At 36.6% G+C, this 17,214-nt stretch overlaps 1 protein-coding gene across 4 annotated transcripts in view; it reads left to right on the plus strand.

Annotated features, from left to right (window-relative positions):
• The window catches only part of RIMS1 (regulating synaptic membrane exocytosis 1), a 329,877-nt gene that overhangs the window by 229,781 nt on the left and 82,882 nt on the right, over positions 1-17,214 (plus strand). For 3 of the 4 annotated variants that reach the window (XM_075046444.1, XM_075046446.1, XM_075046445.1), the window contains 4 exons: positions 235-306; positions 4,493-4,675; positions 6,024-6,136; positions 11,750-11,779. In XM_075046444.1, coding sequence (XP_074902545.1) covers positions 235-306; positions 4,493-4,675; positions 6,024-6,136; positions 11,750-11,779 — 398 coding nt within the window. The remainder of the gene's footprint in view (positions 1-234; positions 307-4,492; positions 4,676-6,023; positions 6,137-11,749; positions 11,780-17,214) is intronic. The other variant, XM_075046447.1, reaches the window with a different exon arrangement.

A 17,214-nucleotide genomic window follows, 5' to 3' on the forward strand; every position in this document is an offset into this window, starting at 1 on the left:
TAACTCCCCTGTTTTGGTACCTCCTAACTTTCACACCATCAGCCCCAGTCAAACCTAATCAGTGGAATGTGTCTTAAACCTCGAGTTCACCAGCCTTTTCATGACAATAGTTGTCACTTTTTCATCTGTCAACCATTTCTGTTATTACCTTTATAATACATTAATAAATAATCTTCATATTTCTGTATTCTTTTTCTTCTTTGTTTATTTCTTTTCTGACATGTCATTTCACAGGCAGTCCAGGAAAGTGGAAAGATATAGCAGCCAAAAACAAACTAGGAAAGGCTCCGCAACTGAAACAGAAAGGTAGGATTGCTGATTGATGAGTAAACGTCTCTTATAATCCATATGATTCCAGTTTTTTTAATATACCTCTAATAGGACTTTTGAAGTAGAACAACTGTGACAGTACCAAAAGCTGTTGTCATAATTTACAGTATTATTTACTTTGTATCTATATTATTAGCACTGCTTGCTGTGTTGCATACATATGGAATTTTGCTGGCATTCCCCATCATGGCAGATAAACTCAATGGTAAAGACTAGCAGTCCACCCATTTCATAAATCAAAACCTGAGATCCATCGCCACTATCTTGATCTCTGTAAGATGACATTTGGCAGTGTGTAGTATATTTCATTAGTATGGGACTAAACCTTTTCTGCACTTTACCACTGATCTTATTCCAAAAAATCTCGTCTGTTGTACAATAAATTTGAGGATGAAAAAAATATATTCACAGATTAATAATTCAAGATGTCTCTGATCAAATTACTTTCAATTTATAATATAAAAATGTTAAGTTATGCATTTAAATGTGTATAGAAAATTTTATAATCTATCATTATATAAAGTCAATATAAACACTGGGTCTTTAACCTTTGAATTCATTGAATTTTCCTGTACTTATATTATCATTGTAACTTTTAGCTTTGATGCTACAGTAGTATAGGGTTATGTATTCAAATTATTAAGAAGTGAAAAACAAAAATATATTTAGTCAGCAGTACATCTAGTTAAGTATTAAACCCTGTATATTGGCTGAAATAAGAGCAGTGAGGAGGGGTGAGATCCTGCCTTTGTCAGAAACAGATTTATGTTATCTTGATTAGCAGAGGAGGAATGTACATCTGTTTACATTGTGAGGGTTGAAAAACTTCTGTGAACAACACAGACAATTTTTTTTTTCATGAAAATGTACATTGTGTAGAAAAACTTCAGAGCTTTTATTTTATTTTACTGCTTCAAGCCCCAGATTATCATTCCTGATCCAAAAGCAATGGTTACATTTTTCTTAATTTTGATGATTCTGTTGTCACAACAGCCCAGTTGCTTTTTCACTTTAGACTAGAGAAATTACCTGAATAATGGCTGAAAACCTTGCTGTGTTTAAACGAGGGACAGTTTTGCCATTGAGATCACTAAAGCCATTTTTACCCCCTTTTTTTCTAACTTACGAAGAGTAAGGGAAGCCACTGGGTCTGAGGTCCAAGGGGCTCACAGTTCTTGATAACTGTTCAACGATGAACCCAGTGCAACAAGAGCATAGGGAAACATGAATTGCGCTGCTTATTTTTACATCTCCATGGCACATGGTGTAGGCTTCTGTTTCCATAAAGTGATTCATTACGACTAGATGCTAGACACAAATGCCTAAATAAGTCCGAGTGCTGTAGTTCAGTATTTCATCATATAATGTTGCACTAGTGCCAGAAAGCTTTGATAATAGGACAGGCAATTAATTTTCTTGTCAAATGGCAAATATAACTCAAGACTCTTTCTTCCTCAAATATTCATTTCAGGTTTGATCTTTATTTTGCAATTTGCAGATCTTGTCTAATATTAGCTAAGCAGATTACTGGAATAAGATACCAACATGCTATCAGCTTCTCTGTAGAGCCTTTCAACATGCTATGTAAGATTGAGTCTCCATGTATTGTGATGGCTCAGGAAATGTACATAAAAGGGAAAAAGCAAACCTTCTCAGGATAGTTTACAGAGCCTAAGAATTCTCTTAATTCGCTGTGATAAGCCTTCAAGATGGGATTCAGTAAACTCTTCTGAAGGAGTAAAACTGACTACATTTTCTGTGCTTGTATGAATGAGAAAAACTGTGGTAAAACTTGGTTCATCCCAATCCTAAAATGTTTTCTTTCAGCCCTAACTGATCACCCCAGAAATGCCAGATCTGAGGTTACCTGTCATATGTGTTATGATACATGCAGTCTTCAACTGTACTTGCTGTATTTTACATAGGACCCCGTGCCAGGCGCGTGCTGGATTGGTGATGCTCTCTCATTCTTAGTTTTTCTTTATAGTTCCATAAGTGGCAGCATGTTGTATTTAGTATGTGCCACTGAGGCATCAGTCTGAAGAGAAAGGACTTTGAGTTTTCTTGTGTGCAGGCAGAGCTGGAACCTGTAGGATTCCCATGTAGACCATTGCCAATTGAATTAACAGGTTTGCTGCTTGCAGTGTTACTTTCCTCTTTGAGGAACCAGGAGATGATACATATGTATGTGCTCGTTGCAGTCTATTGCTCACCAGGTATCATTTCTCTCCCAAATTCCTCTCCTCTCCATACTACTTATCTCACTTCTGTCTCGTTTCCTCAGTTGTACACTAGCTTTTGTCTCCCGTGCTTGTTCCCTTTTGTCTCATTCTGATCAGCCATTTGCAAACGTCTTCCTTTCAGCAACCGATCGATCTTTCTTCTAGGCCAGCAAGTCCTTAACACCATTCTAGTTTTTCTCCACTTCCCTTTTAGCTCTATTTTCATTTGCACCCCAAGTAGCATATTTGTCTCAGTGTAATAGCCCAGCTAATGCAAGTCTTAAGCCTCATGTGTCTTCATTTTAGTTAAGCAGATCTTCTATCTTTCTCTCGTGGAAGGGGAGAGGTCTATAAAAAGGGTATTACTGAAAGAGCAGGAGTTAAGTTTCCGAGTCTCAGATAAAGTGTTCTGTAATGGCAGGACAGACTCTCCTAGTGCTTTGCTAGGCTTTCAGATAAATTCCAGGACATTTAGCCTCTAAAATGAGAAAAATCAGAACTGAGAACATGATGACTTTGTTAGATTGGAGCATTCATTCATAGTAAAAGCAGGCAAGCACTTTCTGGCACAGGGTGGGATCCGTATTTACCTTATGGATGTTATCTGATAAAATATGCTTAAAAGCTGGTTGCATGCAATAGTTGGCATGGTTTACTTTTACAGTCAGCATGGAGAAACAGGTGTTTTCAGAACTCAGCTCATCTTTGTTATCGTAAGCATCTTATAGAATCAGGGGAATCAGTCTCTGCAGGAATGTTACGGTTATCACCACAGCAAACCAGGAGTTAAGCTAAAGAAGCATTAGGGTTTGAGAGAGAATAAGGCAAGGGCAGCAGAATCCTGGTTTTGTTGTATTGTGACTGGACTTGCACATAAACTGTTACTGATGAAATGGCTTTGAAACCAAACCTGCTTGTTATCCTTGGTAGGCATCCACATGTTATCTCATATATTTATTTTTATTTTTTTTTAGGTTGACTTTTCAGTGTATGATAGTCATATAAACTAGACAGTCCCTTTGTTACTTGACTGTATCTTGTGAGAAAGTTGTGCTGGGTGTCTGAAGGGAGACTTCATAAGTCTGCAGAAATGAAAAAACAAAAACAAAAAACCAAACCAACCAACCCAAAACCCCACAATGAAATGATGTCACAGGAAACTGAAATTTCTGAAATAACAGCAGATACAGTAGTACCATTTCCAAAATGCTGCACTGTTGGGAAACCAAGGAAGAGTAAAAAGGCACAGTTAGAACACTTTGTAAGTCTCCAAACTTGAAGTGTTTCAGGTTATCTTATACTTGCAGTGTATGTAATTATTAAACTACTAATAATTATTCTTTGTTATACTAACACAATTAATCATTTTACTGCATATTTTCATTATATTTTCATTAGAGTTCCTTCAGAACTGTATTTCTGTTTTAGGGCTTACAGCAGAAAGATAATTAGATTCCTTATTTCAAACTCCTAGGGAAACCAAGGGAGTTACATATGTGCTTACATATTGTCCTTTTTTAGGACACTAATTGAAATCCAGTTAATATTTTGAATAAGGATAAAAGCTATGGTTTAGAAATGCTTTGTGGTAAAAGTAGGAATTCATAGCCTACCCTGTGCTAGTACTGACGTCATATGTTTTGTTAGCTTGTGTTTGCTGTGTTTAAGATGCAGCTAGATTTTTTTGGCCAACTGTCTGTCCGCTATATGCAGTGCAGTTCAACAGTTCCACAAGTAGGGTCACGTGTATCTGCAGTGGTGAGTGTTCTGCAGTTTGTCATTTTGAAAATGGATTTGCATTCAGAATTAATAACTTCGATCTGAAATGTCAACCCTGGTCCTGCAGCCAGGATTTGCAATGTTCTTTGATGGAGGGGGGCATGGGAAGGTATGCCTGGAGCTAACAACTGAACAGTTTCTTTTTGGCCCTGATGTTTTAGGGGTCTGCTACCATGTCTTTCTAGAAGGGGACTTCCAACCCCACGAACGACTGAACAGCCAGTCATTAGGGGAAAACATCACGCTCGCTCAAGGTCGAGTGAGCACTCTAGTATCAGACCCTTATGCTCTGTACATCACCTAGCGCCCGGAGGTTCGGCGCCACCTTCTCCACTTCTGACAAGGTTGCTATTACGTGTACAGCGCAGCTTTCATGTCCTGCCTCCCGGGTGTCAGTGTGGTGTTGTACTTTCCTGAGCATACATGGCGCGTTCACTCATTCTGGCACTGTAGATTATCCTCTCTTCATGGTATTTGCACTTCTCCCATATCCTTTACGCCACCTATCTTCACCATCCAGATGGTACTTCTTGCTGTTGAACTTAAATACTTAAGCGAATGTAAGAGTAAAAAATTGGCTGTGTTTCGTCCTTCCATTGTTGTGTTTTGTTCTGTATCCATATGAAAATTACCAAAGTATTTCTCTAAACATTGTGCAGGAAATCATGTGCTATTCACACAGCTAACTCTGAGCTTACAGGCTAAGAGAAAGTCAGTTGATCTACTCAGTGTGAAAGCCAACAGTATTTTGGACTTCCACAAATGTGTTACTCAAAATCACAAATTATCTACTTGCAGCCTTAGGGTAGTAGATAAACAGTGCTTATCCACTGTAGTGAGTGTGATATTACTGTAACTGGCAAGGGCATTTAATAGTAAGCTCTCCCCCTCAGTGGTCTGCTCCTTCTCATCTTTGTTTTACTTTCTTAAACTTTTTCCCTAATTATTACAGGTGGCCATACTTATTTTAAATGCAAACTTACCAGCATTCCAAAGGTGTTTGATGTGTTGCACTCAGATGCTGTAACTATGTATAAGAAATGAAGTAGCCAAGGTGCTCTGAAATAGTGCTAGCTAGAATTCAGCCAAAGGGGTTTAGGATATTTACTTAGGTACGATTATTAAAAATCTTGTTCATTCTTCGTGCGCACCCACACATGCAACCCCCCCCCCAGTACAAAGGTTAAAGTTCTTTTTCCTTCTCTGAGTTCAGGGTAAAACAACATGTTATGCCATGGGAACAGATACTTGCTGTCCAGTTCTCTGTGGCCTTGTGCGATTATTGCATCAGCACAAGGGGAATACAAGAGTTAATAAAATATAGAGGTGACGTTTTGTTTTGCCCTTATACCAGTGCAGGAGAACATATATAAATTGCGAGTCATAATCATAAATGGGTTTTAGAAAACTATTTTTCATTCAGTGGTTTTTGACTAGTACTTTATTAAAAAAAAACAACAACAAAACAAAGGAAAATATTTCTCCTTAGTTGAAGGTAGTTAGAGAAATTAAATGTTACGCCTTATAAGTTAACTGGGTATCTAGACCTGAGTATGTGCATATGGCATACACCAAATGCAAACTTCTTCAAACCCATCTTCAGTATATGCAACTTAATATGTGTTTAAAATTCAGAATATAAAAATTCTCTTCATTTGCATTATTTTACTTTTATCTTAATTTCATTTGCAGAGTACATCAACAAGGAAGTCCCACACAGTCTCCTCCTGCAGACACATCCTTCAGCAGTCGCAGGGGAAGACAGCTACCGCAAGTTCCAGTAAGAAGTGGCAGTATAGAGCAAGGTATCAAATAATGAGCTTATGATAGCTCAAACTCTTTGATTTCTTACCTTTCTTTACTTAAGTCTACTTTCATAACTACATGTTCAATGCTATAATTCTACTTATAAAGCAGAATAAAAGAAGAGAATGAAAGCATATTTGTAGTCTGGGAAATCCTGTAGAGTTTGACCAGTGCATTATTACGCATGGTTTAATTCCCCTAATTTTCTAGTACCCTTCTATGTTTGTCTGCTTTTAAATTTCTAGTAGAGTCGTGGTAGTTTCCAACACATATCTAGTTTGTATTCAGCTAAAGAAATCAGGGGCAAAGATTCTGACAACATTTTGCCAGACTTACTCATTTCTTATTTTGTGGTTTATATTAATTGTTATGTATTATTAACATAAATTAGTAATAAGCATCACAAATCTGTTTTTCTTCTGGAGTTCACAGTTCAGTGAGTAAAGAATGAAAATAGTCACCATGGGAAATGTGAAAGCACAGGTCATCAGCTCTTTCTTTCTTAAGAATAAACTGATCAGGCAGAGGAGTGCTGCTCTTTTCTGAAAAAGACAACATAGACGTAATGGTTGTGGAAGATGTTTTTTACATGCTAATATCAAATAAGTATGAATATTGCTGTTTCCTTTTCTAGCAACATACTGCACACAGAGTATGAGCTATTATGATAAAATGAAATGGCACAATGGATAATATTTGCACATTCAGGTTTTCGTCTGTGTTTAAAAAGCCTGTTTTCTCATTGACTACAAGCAACAACTGAGATTGTCATATAACACAAGGTTTTCTTCTACGTGGAAATTATAGAAATGCTTCTGATGGTGAAATATTGTAGCGGTTTATAGAACTGTTGGCAGACTGCTTTCTTGAATAGGTAGTATTGCTGACCATGACCTTCTTATCATGACAGATTATCATGGGATTTTTTTTGTATGATGGTTTGCATTAACATGCATTCAGCTTACATTAATTTTATGGCTTTGAGCTGTGATGGCATACTACACCTTCAATTAACACATAGAAAAATGCATTCTTGTTTTATACATGTGTTTATTTTGAATTATTAATATACTAATACAAGTGGGGTTTATTAATTTTAAACTTTACATTCGAGTCCTCTCATTTTGTAGTGAATCTAGGACTGTCTGGATTATAAACTAGTTACAAACTACATTTACATCTTCTATTTCTGCATATTAGTAAGTTGGGAGCCTCTTAGGGAAACGTAACAAGTAATGAATTTCAAATTTCTTTCATGTTTCTTCTGCAATTTCAGAACTCGGTCCAATATGTAATGATGAATCAGCCTTTAATTTAATTTTAAGTTGGCTTTCCTTTGGATGTTCATCTGTCATCTTTCTGCTGTTCTTGATAACTGGTGTGTTGAGAATAAAATGCTAATTTATATTTTGTTAAAGACATTGGAAATGAATGTAGAACTTACTATGAAAATGAGTAGAGATGGGTTGTATACAGAAGTGAAAAGAAAAAATGAAAGTTGAGCAGAAGGCTAAAGCTACTCTAGGTTTAGAAAGCTGTTGATACTGTAAATACCTGTAAAGTAATGCTGTTTCACTGAACTTTTATTTACACTTGTTGATATGCTTGCGTCTTATGTATAAAATGTACAAGTAGGATGCGACACATCATTTACTTTGTTGTTATATATCATACCATCTGTGTCAATATAGCTGCATCACAGCACATGGAATCGAAGGCTAAAGTGATTTCCCTCTCTACACAGTACTTTGGTTTTGTCTAAGTGACTGGCTTGTCCCTTTGAAGGGGACGTTTTCTGATTTTACCCATGTTTAATACTTTGTTTAAGCTGAGAATGTATTTGCAGAGAAGTACTAAATTGAATAGATTTTATAAAATATTTTTAAATGGTTTTGTCAATATTTTCTGAAATAAATATGATAATATGTATAAGCTTTATACTACTGTAGGAAATTAAATTCAGTGAGGCTATAAGACCATAGCATTTGCTCTGATTTACAGTATCAAATTTTAATATCAGTTTCACCTCCTTAATCCCTGTCAAATGAGCATCGGGGTCAAATGGATTGACTAGAAGTGATCTGACCCTAATGTAGGGTTGAATCCAAAGTGTGGTGAGGTCTGTAAAAGATTTCCATTAGCTGTACTTGGAACTGAATTGTGTCCTTAATGATTTAAATTCACAGTCACCATGGATATAGACGATGTCAAAATCTAGTGCAATATACAAATGTTATAGGGAGCATTTCAAAATGCCTTTTCTTCCTTTATAAAGCGAGCTACTTTTTGGTGGTCAGTATTGACATCCTGTGTTTCAAGGAAATCCTGTATGATAAACCATAAGGTATCATTTTTATAGTAAAGTATTTCTGTACACTTTACAGGAATTCTGTTGTGTCAGGAGGGTTGAATGCACATCTAAATATATACATATGAATCTGTGTCTGTTTTACAAATCACAGTGGTTGCTGTAAAAAATTGAATGTCTGTATATCAAGAAGGGGTTTTTTATTTGCTTTTTGCATATTCAGAAGGCATAGAAGAATCCAGTAAAGTAATTTTATTACTCTCTAAAGCTCTCATTATGAAACAAATGAGAGTTAATGAAGGAGCAAGAGACTGGTAGTGGTTTTCATCTCGAGAAACAGAGTGATATTTTAACTCTAAATCTTTAATCTTTAGCTCTCAATTGTAAATGATCATATCCATGCTAATAAGGCTTGTTCTAGGACTGACATTGCATCTCGGACATTCCATTTTGTCATTGTCAAGTTTAGAACTGAAAAAACGGTTGCTTCCTTCTCTCTACCAGATGATGTTGTCTTAGACACTACTCTTGTCGGCAGTTAGAGAATCATAAAAAGTCAACTTGTGAGAAAATAAGGTAGTTTTAAAAGGTCCTTATTAGTAGACACTATTTAAAAATAACCTCATAGAAGTAATTCTTACAGAGATGACCAAAGTAGTGGTTCCTATTCCATTACAGAAATGGGTTTGGTACTACTGATCAGGAAGAGAGAAAAAAATCTTAAATGTAGAGGAAAAAGTCCAATTTAAGGACTAAAATCTCAAAAAAGCATAATTATGCACAGTAGTAAAAAAAAAAAGAAAAGGCTTCTTGGTGATTATGTTCTAAAGGGGATAGCAGCTTTGCCTAGTTTTGCAGTGTGGGGTGGGTAGTTGTTTTCACTTGCAACAGTTCTAACTAAATAATATTTTTAGCAATGCCAGTACATGCAGACTTTTTAAAGTGGTTACAGTTAAGATTGTAGGCTTCTGTAATTTTTAGGCAATGTGATTTTTATTTTAATCCCAGTGATATTCAAGGAAGACATGGTTGTATTTCTTTCCTTTGAAACCCCGTCAGCAGTATTTCCTAGAGTGCAAGACACAGTGGGATGTTATTGCATCTAAAGGTCTTGAGATGCTTGAATATTGAAAGCTAGGCTGGTGTAGATGTGTCTCTGTGTTTTCAAAAAGTCTCACTTTAGTAGTCATTACCCTAATGTATGCTACTTAAGAAGCGTTTTTTATTTCTTTGTTTTAACTGATAATTTTATAAAAGAACCTAATAATATGAAGATATTTTGGCTCAGTGACTAAAGCAGTGAAATTCTAAGGCATGATAAGGACAATGGTGTGTTCTCAATATGTCATGCTGCGCCGAGCTGTAAGAGATTTGCATCAGTGGTTTTTTTAATTTGCATCATGTTTGAGTGGAACAGCGCACATCATTAAGAGGGGCAGGGATTCTGCGTTGACTTTGCATTTCAGCTGTTTCTAGAACAACTTTGTTGTGTAGTTGCACGGTTTTTAAATAATACTTCTGTATAAAGCATATTTCTGTGATCTTTATTCAGTCCATCTTCTGTCATTGCAACTATCAAACATCGCAGGAATTCTTCCTTGAATAGGATTTGAGGGTGGGTCTCTACACTTTTGTATAATGGTTAATCATTGTGTTGATCAAGGAAATGAATACAAGCTGAAGATTTGTAGCATTTTTCTACGCTCCTTTTTGACTGTGGTAGATAATATTAGGAAATCTAGCAAATAAATAAGAAAAAACATGTTATGTACTATTGAAATTTATAAACCAGCAAGATAAATGTGCAATGATTGTTTGTAGTCTAAAAAATATTTTTAAGAGCCAATTCATGCAAACCAGGTCTTTCTCCCTGTATCTGCTTCTATTTGGCGCTTCACAGCATGATTTCTTTTTCATAGCTTCGACAATGTGTTTTCATATTTCAGAAGCTCTATAATGAGAGTAAGGTTTGTGATAATCAGCAGTCTGTTTACATGTAAAGAGCATCTGTAAACATAACTGAGCTAGTGTGGTTCTATGTGTTTCCAGTGGCATCTGTTTATGGCAATAGGCCTTGTGCAGTGACCTTTAGAAAAGCAAAAGTGTGACCAGCATTAAGTATTGCTGTATCTTAGCTCATGTTAGAAAAAGCTGCATAAGTTTTGTACGTGGCTTGTATGCAGGGTGAAGTACATGTGTGCGTGTGTGCTAGTGTTTCATGAGGGAAAGCTACGTTGAAGACTCTACTGGTACTGAATGGGGGTTACTTGTCTAAAGTTCACATGTCTCATCTATGTACAAGTCTTTAATGGTAGTCACATCATAGAGGAATGAAGTGTTTTGATGTCCAGTGTTTCCTTTTAACAAGTAAGAATCAGAATTTTGTACAGAAAATCAGTATGTTGTCAAATAATACCTTTGAATTGCAAATATCTTTTTATAATTGCAAATATCTTTTTATATTTAACCAACTTATGATCCTAAAAAAATGAATAGCTAGTGAAAACCATCCTGTGTATATGTACTTGATCATTTAAATGGCATTGCAGTGACAGTGTGGCTTGAGTAATGGTAAAAGATCAAACCCTTTCAGTTAAAACCTTTTTTCAGATCCATCAGTATAAAACTTGAGTGGCAGAAGAAAAAAGAATAAGTCATTTCAATTTTAGGTGTTAGTCTTTTAGCACTGTTTGTTTTGTCTTCATATTTCTGGTTTTATTTTGAAATTTTTAGGTGGCTCTGCATATTTTGAGGCAGCTTGTGGAATCTTTACTCACGCTGGAGAGTATTTTTTCTCAGCATTGCTAACTCTTGCAAATGAATTCAAGCCTCATAATCTTTTATGTTTTCCTTAAAGACCAATTTTCAGTAGTCCAGTGGTTATTGAGTATTATAGATTTCAGTTAATAGAAAATAAATTTGTAACACTCATTATTGCAGAAAAGGCTTCAGAATCTAAATGAGGATTACGTGGTTCAGGAGTGAGAGTGATACTTAAAGCAATTTTAAGATTTTAATGTTAATCATAAATTTGGGTATGACAATACTGCTCGAGCGGAATACTTAAAGACTCCACAATCTGGTTCTCAGTAACTTCATTATTCCTGTTAATTTTAAAGAAAAAGTCATAGGCTTTATTATTTATCATGGTTTATCATTTTAATTTTCTACATTACTTTTACATATGCTGGAGTACTGCCTACTGTACATGCCATTGTCACATGTAACACATTTCTTTATCTAACTTTAAATTTGCTGATTTCTTTTTCTGTTTCCATCATTCCGTGCATTTAATTCATTGAAGAGCAAGAGACTTTTAACTCTTCCACAAAAGGTAAATATTTATGTAATTTTTTACAAATGTTTGGCAACTGTTAATACTGGCTTTTCCCTCAATATATTCGATGTCAGCATATAGTATTTAGTTAACAGTGTTTAACAGGCGAGAAGGTTGTTTCTCAAATATCTATATACTATCTGATGCCCCTCTTTAGAATATGAAAATGGTTTCTTTTGTAATTTCTAGTTTTCCTATTGAAATGCAATATACTGGATTTAACAGGAGTAGTCATGGTATTTTACACAGCTTAGAAGGTGCTTTGATTGAATTAAAGTTCACACAAAGAGTAAGATTTTACCTAAGCTGCTCTTGACCTCTGCACAGCATCTGCTTCTAATGATGCAGCCATGGCTTTTGGCATCTGTGAAGGATGTTTCATAGGTCTGGGCTTGGGAATATTTGAAGGTGATGATGGCGAGAAACTATCCTTCGTATGCAGAGAGCTTCTGAAGAATGAGCTGTGTTTTATTTGCATGACAAGCCCTTGACACTCAAAGTTAGTCATGTTGCAGGGCAGGTTTCTAGGGGCAGATATACAGCGCTCACCTCCTGTGCATTTGACCTCCTATGAATTCTCCGTGTCTGTGCCAATACCAGTAAATCAATGAGCTCAAATAACAAGTATCTAAGGCTGTCCCACATAGTGAAAAGTATAATCTGTCACATCCCTATCGAGGCAATGCTGCAGAGAAGTCCTTTCTCTGTTTTTTTGTTTTGTTTTGTTTTCTTTTCTTTTTGCTGAAAGTAAGAGTTATCTCAAAACAGAATGAGGCTTGGAAAGAAAAAAATGAAAAATATGAATCCCTTTTAATGTTAACAGCAAACTACTATGCAGCATAAACATTAATGGCACAGATTAACCTTTTCCGACCTTTAGTCCTGAGTCCTGCAGATCTTGGGAAATTCTGGTCTGAATATAGGCTTTGGTGGGTCAAAGCCAAACTGTAAGGTGAACTTGAATCAGAATATCTCGTACAACCTCTCTACTTTCTGAAAGGGTGAATCCCACTGACACATTGATACTTGCTTAGATAAAAATACAGCAGCTGTTCCACTAGCTACAAACTCCAACACCCATGCCAATACTCAGGAGTATGTTTTCATGATAATGGTAAAAAAAAGATGAAAAAGAAATAACATTTAACTTAGGTATTACCAATTACAGGTTATTTTGCAGTGTTAAGAATGTATTATGAAATGTCTTAAGAAAGTGCTAAGAATGGTTGATTTTACAAATTATTTCTGTCATTTTTGCTTTCTTCAATATTTATATTTCTCTCAAACAGAACAATACAAATCAATCATGCCAGTTTGGTTTATATGCCTCTTTCAAGTTCACAAACCTTGCCCTGTGACTTGGACTGCAGTGGATGTTTCTTTGTTTAAAACGATTGACTTTATGCAGACAAACTAGACCATGCCTGTAACAGGTTTGTAAAAGAGCTTGTTTCCACAAGATTTGGATGGGTCTAGCCCAAGATTTGGGAGTGTGTAGAAGGTGGTGGGATCATTATACACACAGATTCCTCTGGCTCAAGGGAGCTGAATGCAGGTGCAGCCCCGAGGCAGAAAAGAGCTGGGCAGGAGAAGAGGAGTGGGAAGAAGTGGAGTGCTGGCAGTTCTGGGGCACCATGAGTAACTTAAGTTGAGCAGACTTACACTAGTAGCCCACTGTCACCTCTGACTTTCCCCAGGGCAGAATGAGAGATAAAAAGGACAGTAGGTGAATGGGAGAGATGGATGGGGAGGGTTACAGGATGTTACGTGGCAAGAGACGTAGGTATGAATGAAAGCATATACTACAGATGTGAGCAACACTGACCAGATAGATCTACAACAAAAAAATCAAGCATCTGTTCCACTTAATCAATGGGAAGGGTTCCAATAAAGTCTTCAGCAGATTACAAAGATGCTGACTTGGATTGCTGCCAGAACCAGTGGTTTAATTTTTTCAAATTTTAAGAAGTATATGGTTGTTTTCTTGTTTTCTTTTAAATAGAAGCTTCTGTTGGGATCATCCTTTAAACTCTTTGAGGAAGAACTGAGTGTTGCATCAGCCAGTTCAGATTTTTACATTGGCTTATCTTCCTTCTGGAGTGAGTTATTAAACTCAAGATGACCACCATGCCTCTGCATGTACTGGGAGATCCAAGCTTATTTCCCAGCTTGGCAGTCTGTGTATGTGCTTTGGTCATGCCTCCATTCTGATTTGGGAGGAGGTCCAGTGCGGTGTCAGCTCCCACGGAAAGGAAACCCATGTACACAAGCTTAAAGGAGCCCACAGCACGTTCTAGTCAGGTATAGGGACCAGGGCTGCAGAGCAGGCTTCAGAGCCCATCTCCCTCACTACCTGCATGTTGCTGATAAGTACTTTTTGAATTCGTATATGCAGAGGAGTAGTAACAAGTTCTTTATCATAGCAACAGATTGATTTTTCAGGGTTACTAAGCTTGTATTTCAAGACATTCCTCTGCTCATGATTTCAAAATTTTATGTGTTTTTTTACATTTCACAGTAGAGTTTGCTGTGGATTTTTAAAGTCATGGAACCTACTACAGGGATACTTTGTGTGTGCATATTGCAAAACTCATCCTGAAGGCTGAACAGAAATAACCTGGAGACTCTCTATTATTTCTGAAACGCTTCATCCTGGTCCAACACCAGTGTGAGTTCTCTCTGCTGTACCACACAGCCAGCTCTGCAGTGAATGCTCCCCTCCTTCCTCGCTTCCCTTGCCCACTGCTCTAGGGGATTCTGCCATCCAAATTTCACCACTGCTTTATTTCCCTGCCTTTGTTCTGGACATTGGCTCTGCCTAGTTTCTTCTTCAGCTTCCCGTGCTCACTTCCTCAAACCAGATGCTGGTTTTTTCCCCCCAATTCCCATCAACAGACCATCTAAGCAGCACAGACAGATGAAGCTCCTGGCTTTTGCTGTGTAGAAGAGCTAAGCGTATGCGCCTCTAGACTGCATTATAGCTGTAGCTGTTTGTCATTGTTCAACTTTTCTTCTTAGTGTGAAGACAGAGTGAAGAGTAGGTCAAATCTCTGTTGCCTTCTGGGGTAAGTGCAGTTCCCTGTTGCCCTGCCAGAACCTGCTGTTTGTGCCCCAGAGACACTGTTACTATGAAATAGTTTTTATGAGATAAATTTTCACTTCAATTTACTTTTCAGCAGCTTCCTTGTATAAGCAAATCTTTCTGTCATTTTAGACTTAAAGAGTTTTTCCCTTAAAGTTTGCATCATAAAGGATGCGTGTTATCTGCTGGTAAGGGTTACAGCTATCTGAAATCTTGATGCCAATTTCTTCTTGTTACATAGCTTACTCCAACATTTAATAGGGCAGGTAAGGTTTGGAGGATTTCCAAATTGTACTGTTTGCCTACACCTGCTTTCTGTCTTGACCATCTTGAACAGAAACATGAAGTGCCTCAAGAGCCAATTCTATGCTTGCAGAGTTCACCATTACAGAAAATGATATAGTCAGTGCTAAGATATCCATAGGTTTTCTATAGTCTAGGATAAACCGATATGGTTATCAGTTTTAATCACAGACCATGGTAATGTCACCAGTCATTCTGGCATTAAGCCCATACTTGGGTTTGAGCAAGAATGTCCTTTTAGAAAGGTATTTTCACTTAATGACTGCAAGCGATGGAAAATTGTTCCTGTGCTTAACCACCTGACTTTTTAAACATATGTCTTATTACTTATCTGACCTTATCTAACTTCATAGCTACTGGGCATTATTGTACCTGTATCTGCTAAGTTGAAGAGCCTTTTATGGTTAGAATTCTTCCAACATGTAAATAATTATGGACCCTAATCAAGCCACATATCTCCTTTCTTTTTAATCGTTTCCTAAATCTGTTTCTGCAAGACTGCGTCCTGGACTTGGTATAATTCTCATGACTTCTCTCTGAATCATTTTCACCAACAGTATGCTTGGAATGATAGTCTTCCTAAAATATCAGAATCCATTAACCTTAGATAAACTTAGTATCTTCCAGTTTCCATGTGGATTTTTGATGTCCTAAAACTCCCTATCTCTGTATGGCATTTAAGAATTTGTTCTTTTTGTGTAAGCATAAAGGCTTATTTTCATATACCTTTGCCAAAATTTCCCTTCTCCTTCTTGCTTTATTACTTGCTAGATGGCAACAAATCATCAGAGATAGTGTTATTTTGCTTGAGATACATGTGTAGCATGTACAGCAGTTCAATTTTGGGTATAAGGTTGTTTTCCTTGGAATTTGGTCATGTTCACACTGCTACACAGGAGTTAGTTTCAGTGCTAAAACAACTCTAATCTCTTTTTCAAATGTATGAGTGGGTTCTTTTTAGATGTTATTTATCGACAAGATTCACAGCTTTCCAAAGTCTACAGAATGTAGAGTCTCTTTGGTGATTGTTGTAATGTGAAAGAGGTGGAGACCTAAACAGTTAAGCTCGGGAATTAAAAACTAGAGCTAGTAAGGCAGCTATAGCATTTTTGCTGTTCCTTGCTTGTTCAGTATCGCTGCCTGTGGTACAATCTTTATTTAAATTAGCTGACATGTTTCATACATTCTGCTATCAGCTTAATAGATAGGTCTTTATAGCATCATGCCATTTAAGAAATTTTGCAAATAATACAGAGTTTAGTTCCCCTTTCAAACCTTAAATAGGGGACTTAAAACATTAAAATTACCTTAGTTTCTTTTGCACTGGTCACTACTGTTAGTGCAGCTTTTGTAGCTCTCACTGATTTTCATTGGACTGGTCTGTTGTTGATACCAATGCAGGTTGAATTTATTTTAAAGTCACATTTTGTGCATTGTTAGATTCCCATTCTGTGGATAACAGAAAAATGCCATATGATACATTCTGTCTATCTACCAAAGTATTAAATAAAAAAAAATAAAAGGAAAAACTTTATCTGGCCTACTCTGATATGTTAGTATAGTATTTGCTTATGGTTCTGTTGTTCTGTACATAATTGGAAAGGTAGCACATTTTCTGAACAGTTAGGATTCTAGCCAGCTCTAGCTTCTCTATCAGTTAAACAGCAGGTAGGAGTTGAAATGTGCCCACACTAGTTTTCTGAGGACAGAAATAGAGATGAGGGCTGTCAACTAGTTAATACCATCAGATGTAAATCTATAAACCTTACCATAGCGCTGACATAATAAAAGGAGTATGACTAGTACATAAATTCTTAGTAAACAGATAATGTCTTAGAAAAATTAAGAAATGGCCGTCTCCTTTGAGAAAAAACAACTGTTAGCCTGTCCTAATTTTCTTTCAGGGTAGGTTGCAGGCTGAAAATGAGATCTGTGGCTATTTTCTTCCATTTATTCCCTACTTCCTTTAAGTAGCATATTATGGACTTGAGTATTTTAGACATTCAAAGGACAGCATGTATTTTATAGGCTGTCAATAAAAAAAACC

Source organism: Buteo buteo, chromosome 15 (genome assembly GCF_964188355.1).
Source record: "Buteo buteo chromosome 15, bButBut1.hap1.1, whole genome shotgun sequence".
In the NCBI taxonomy this organism is placed as follows: domain Eukaryota; kingdom Metazoa; phylum Chordata; class Aves; order Accipitriformes; family Accipitridae; genus Buteo; species Buteo buteo.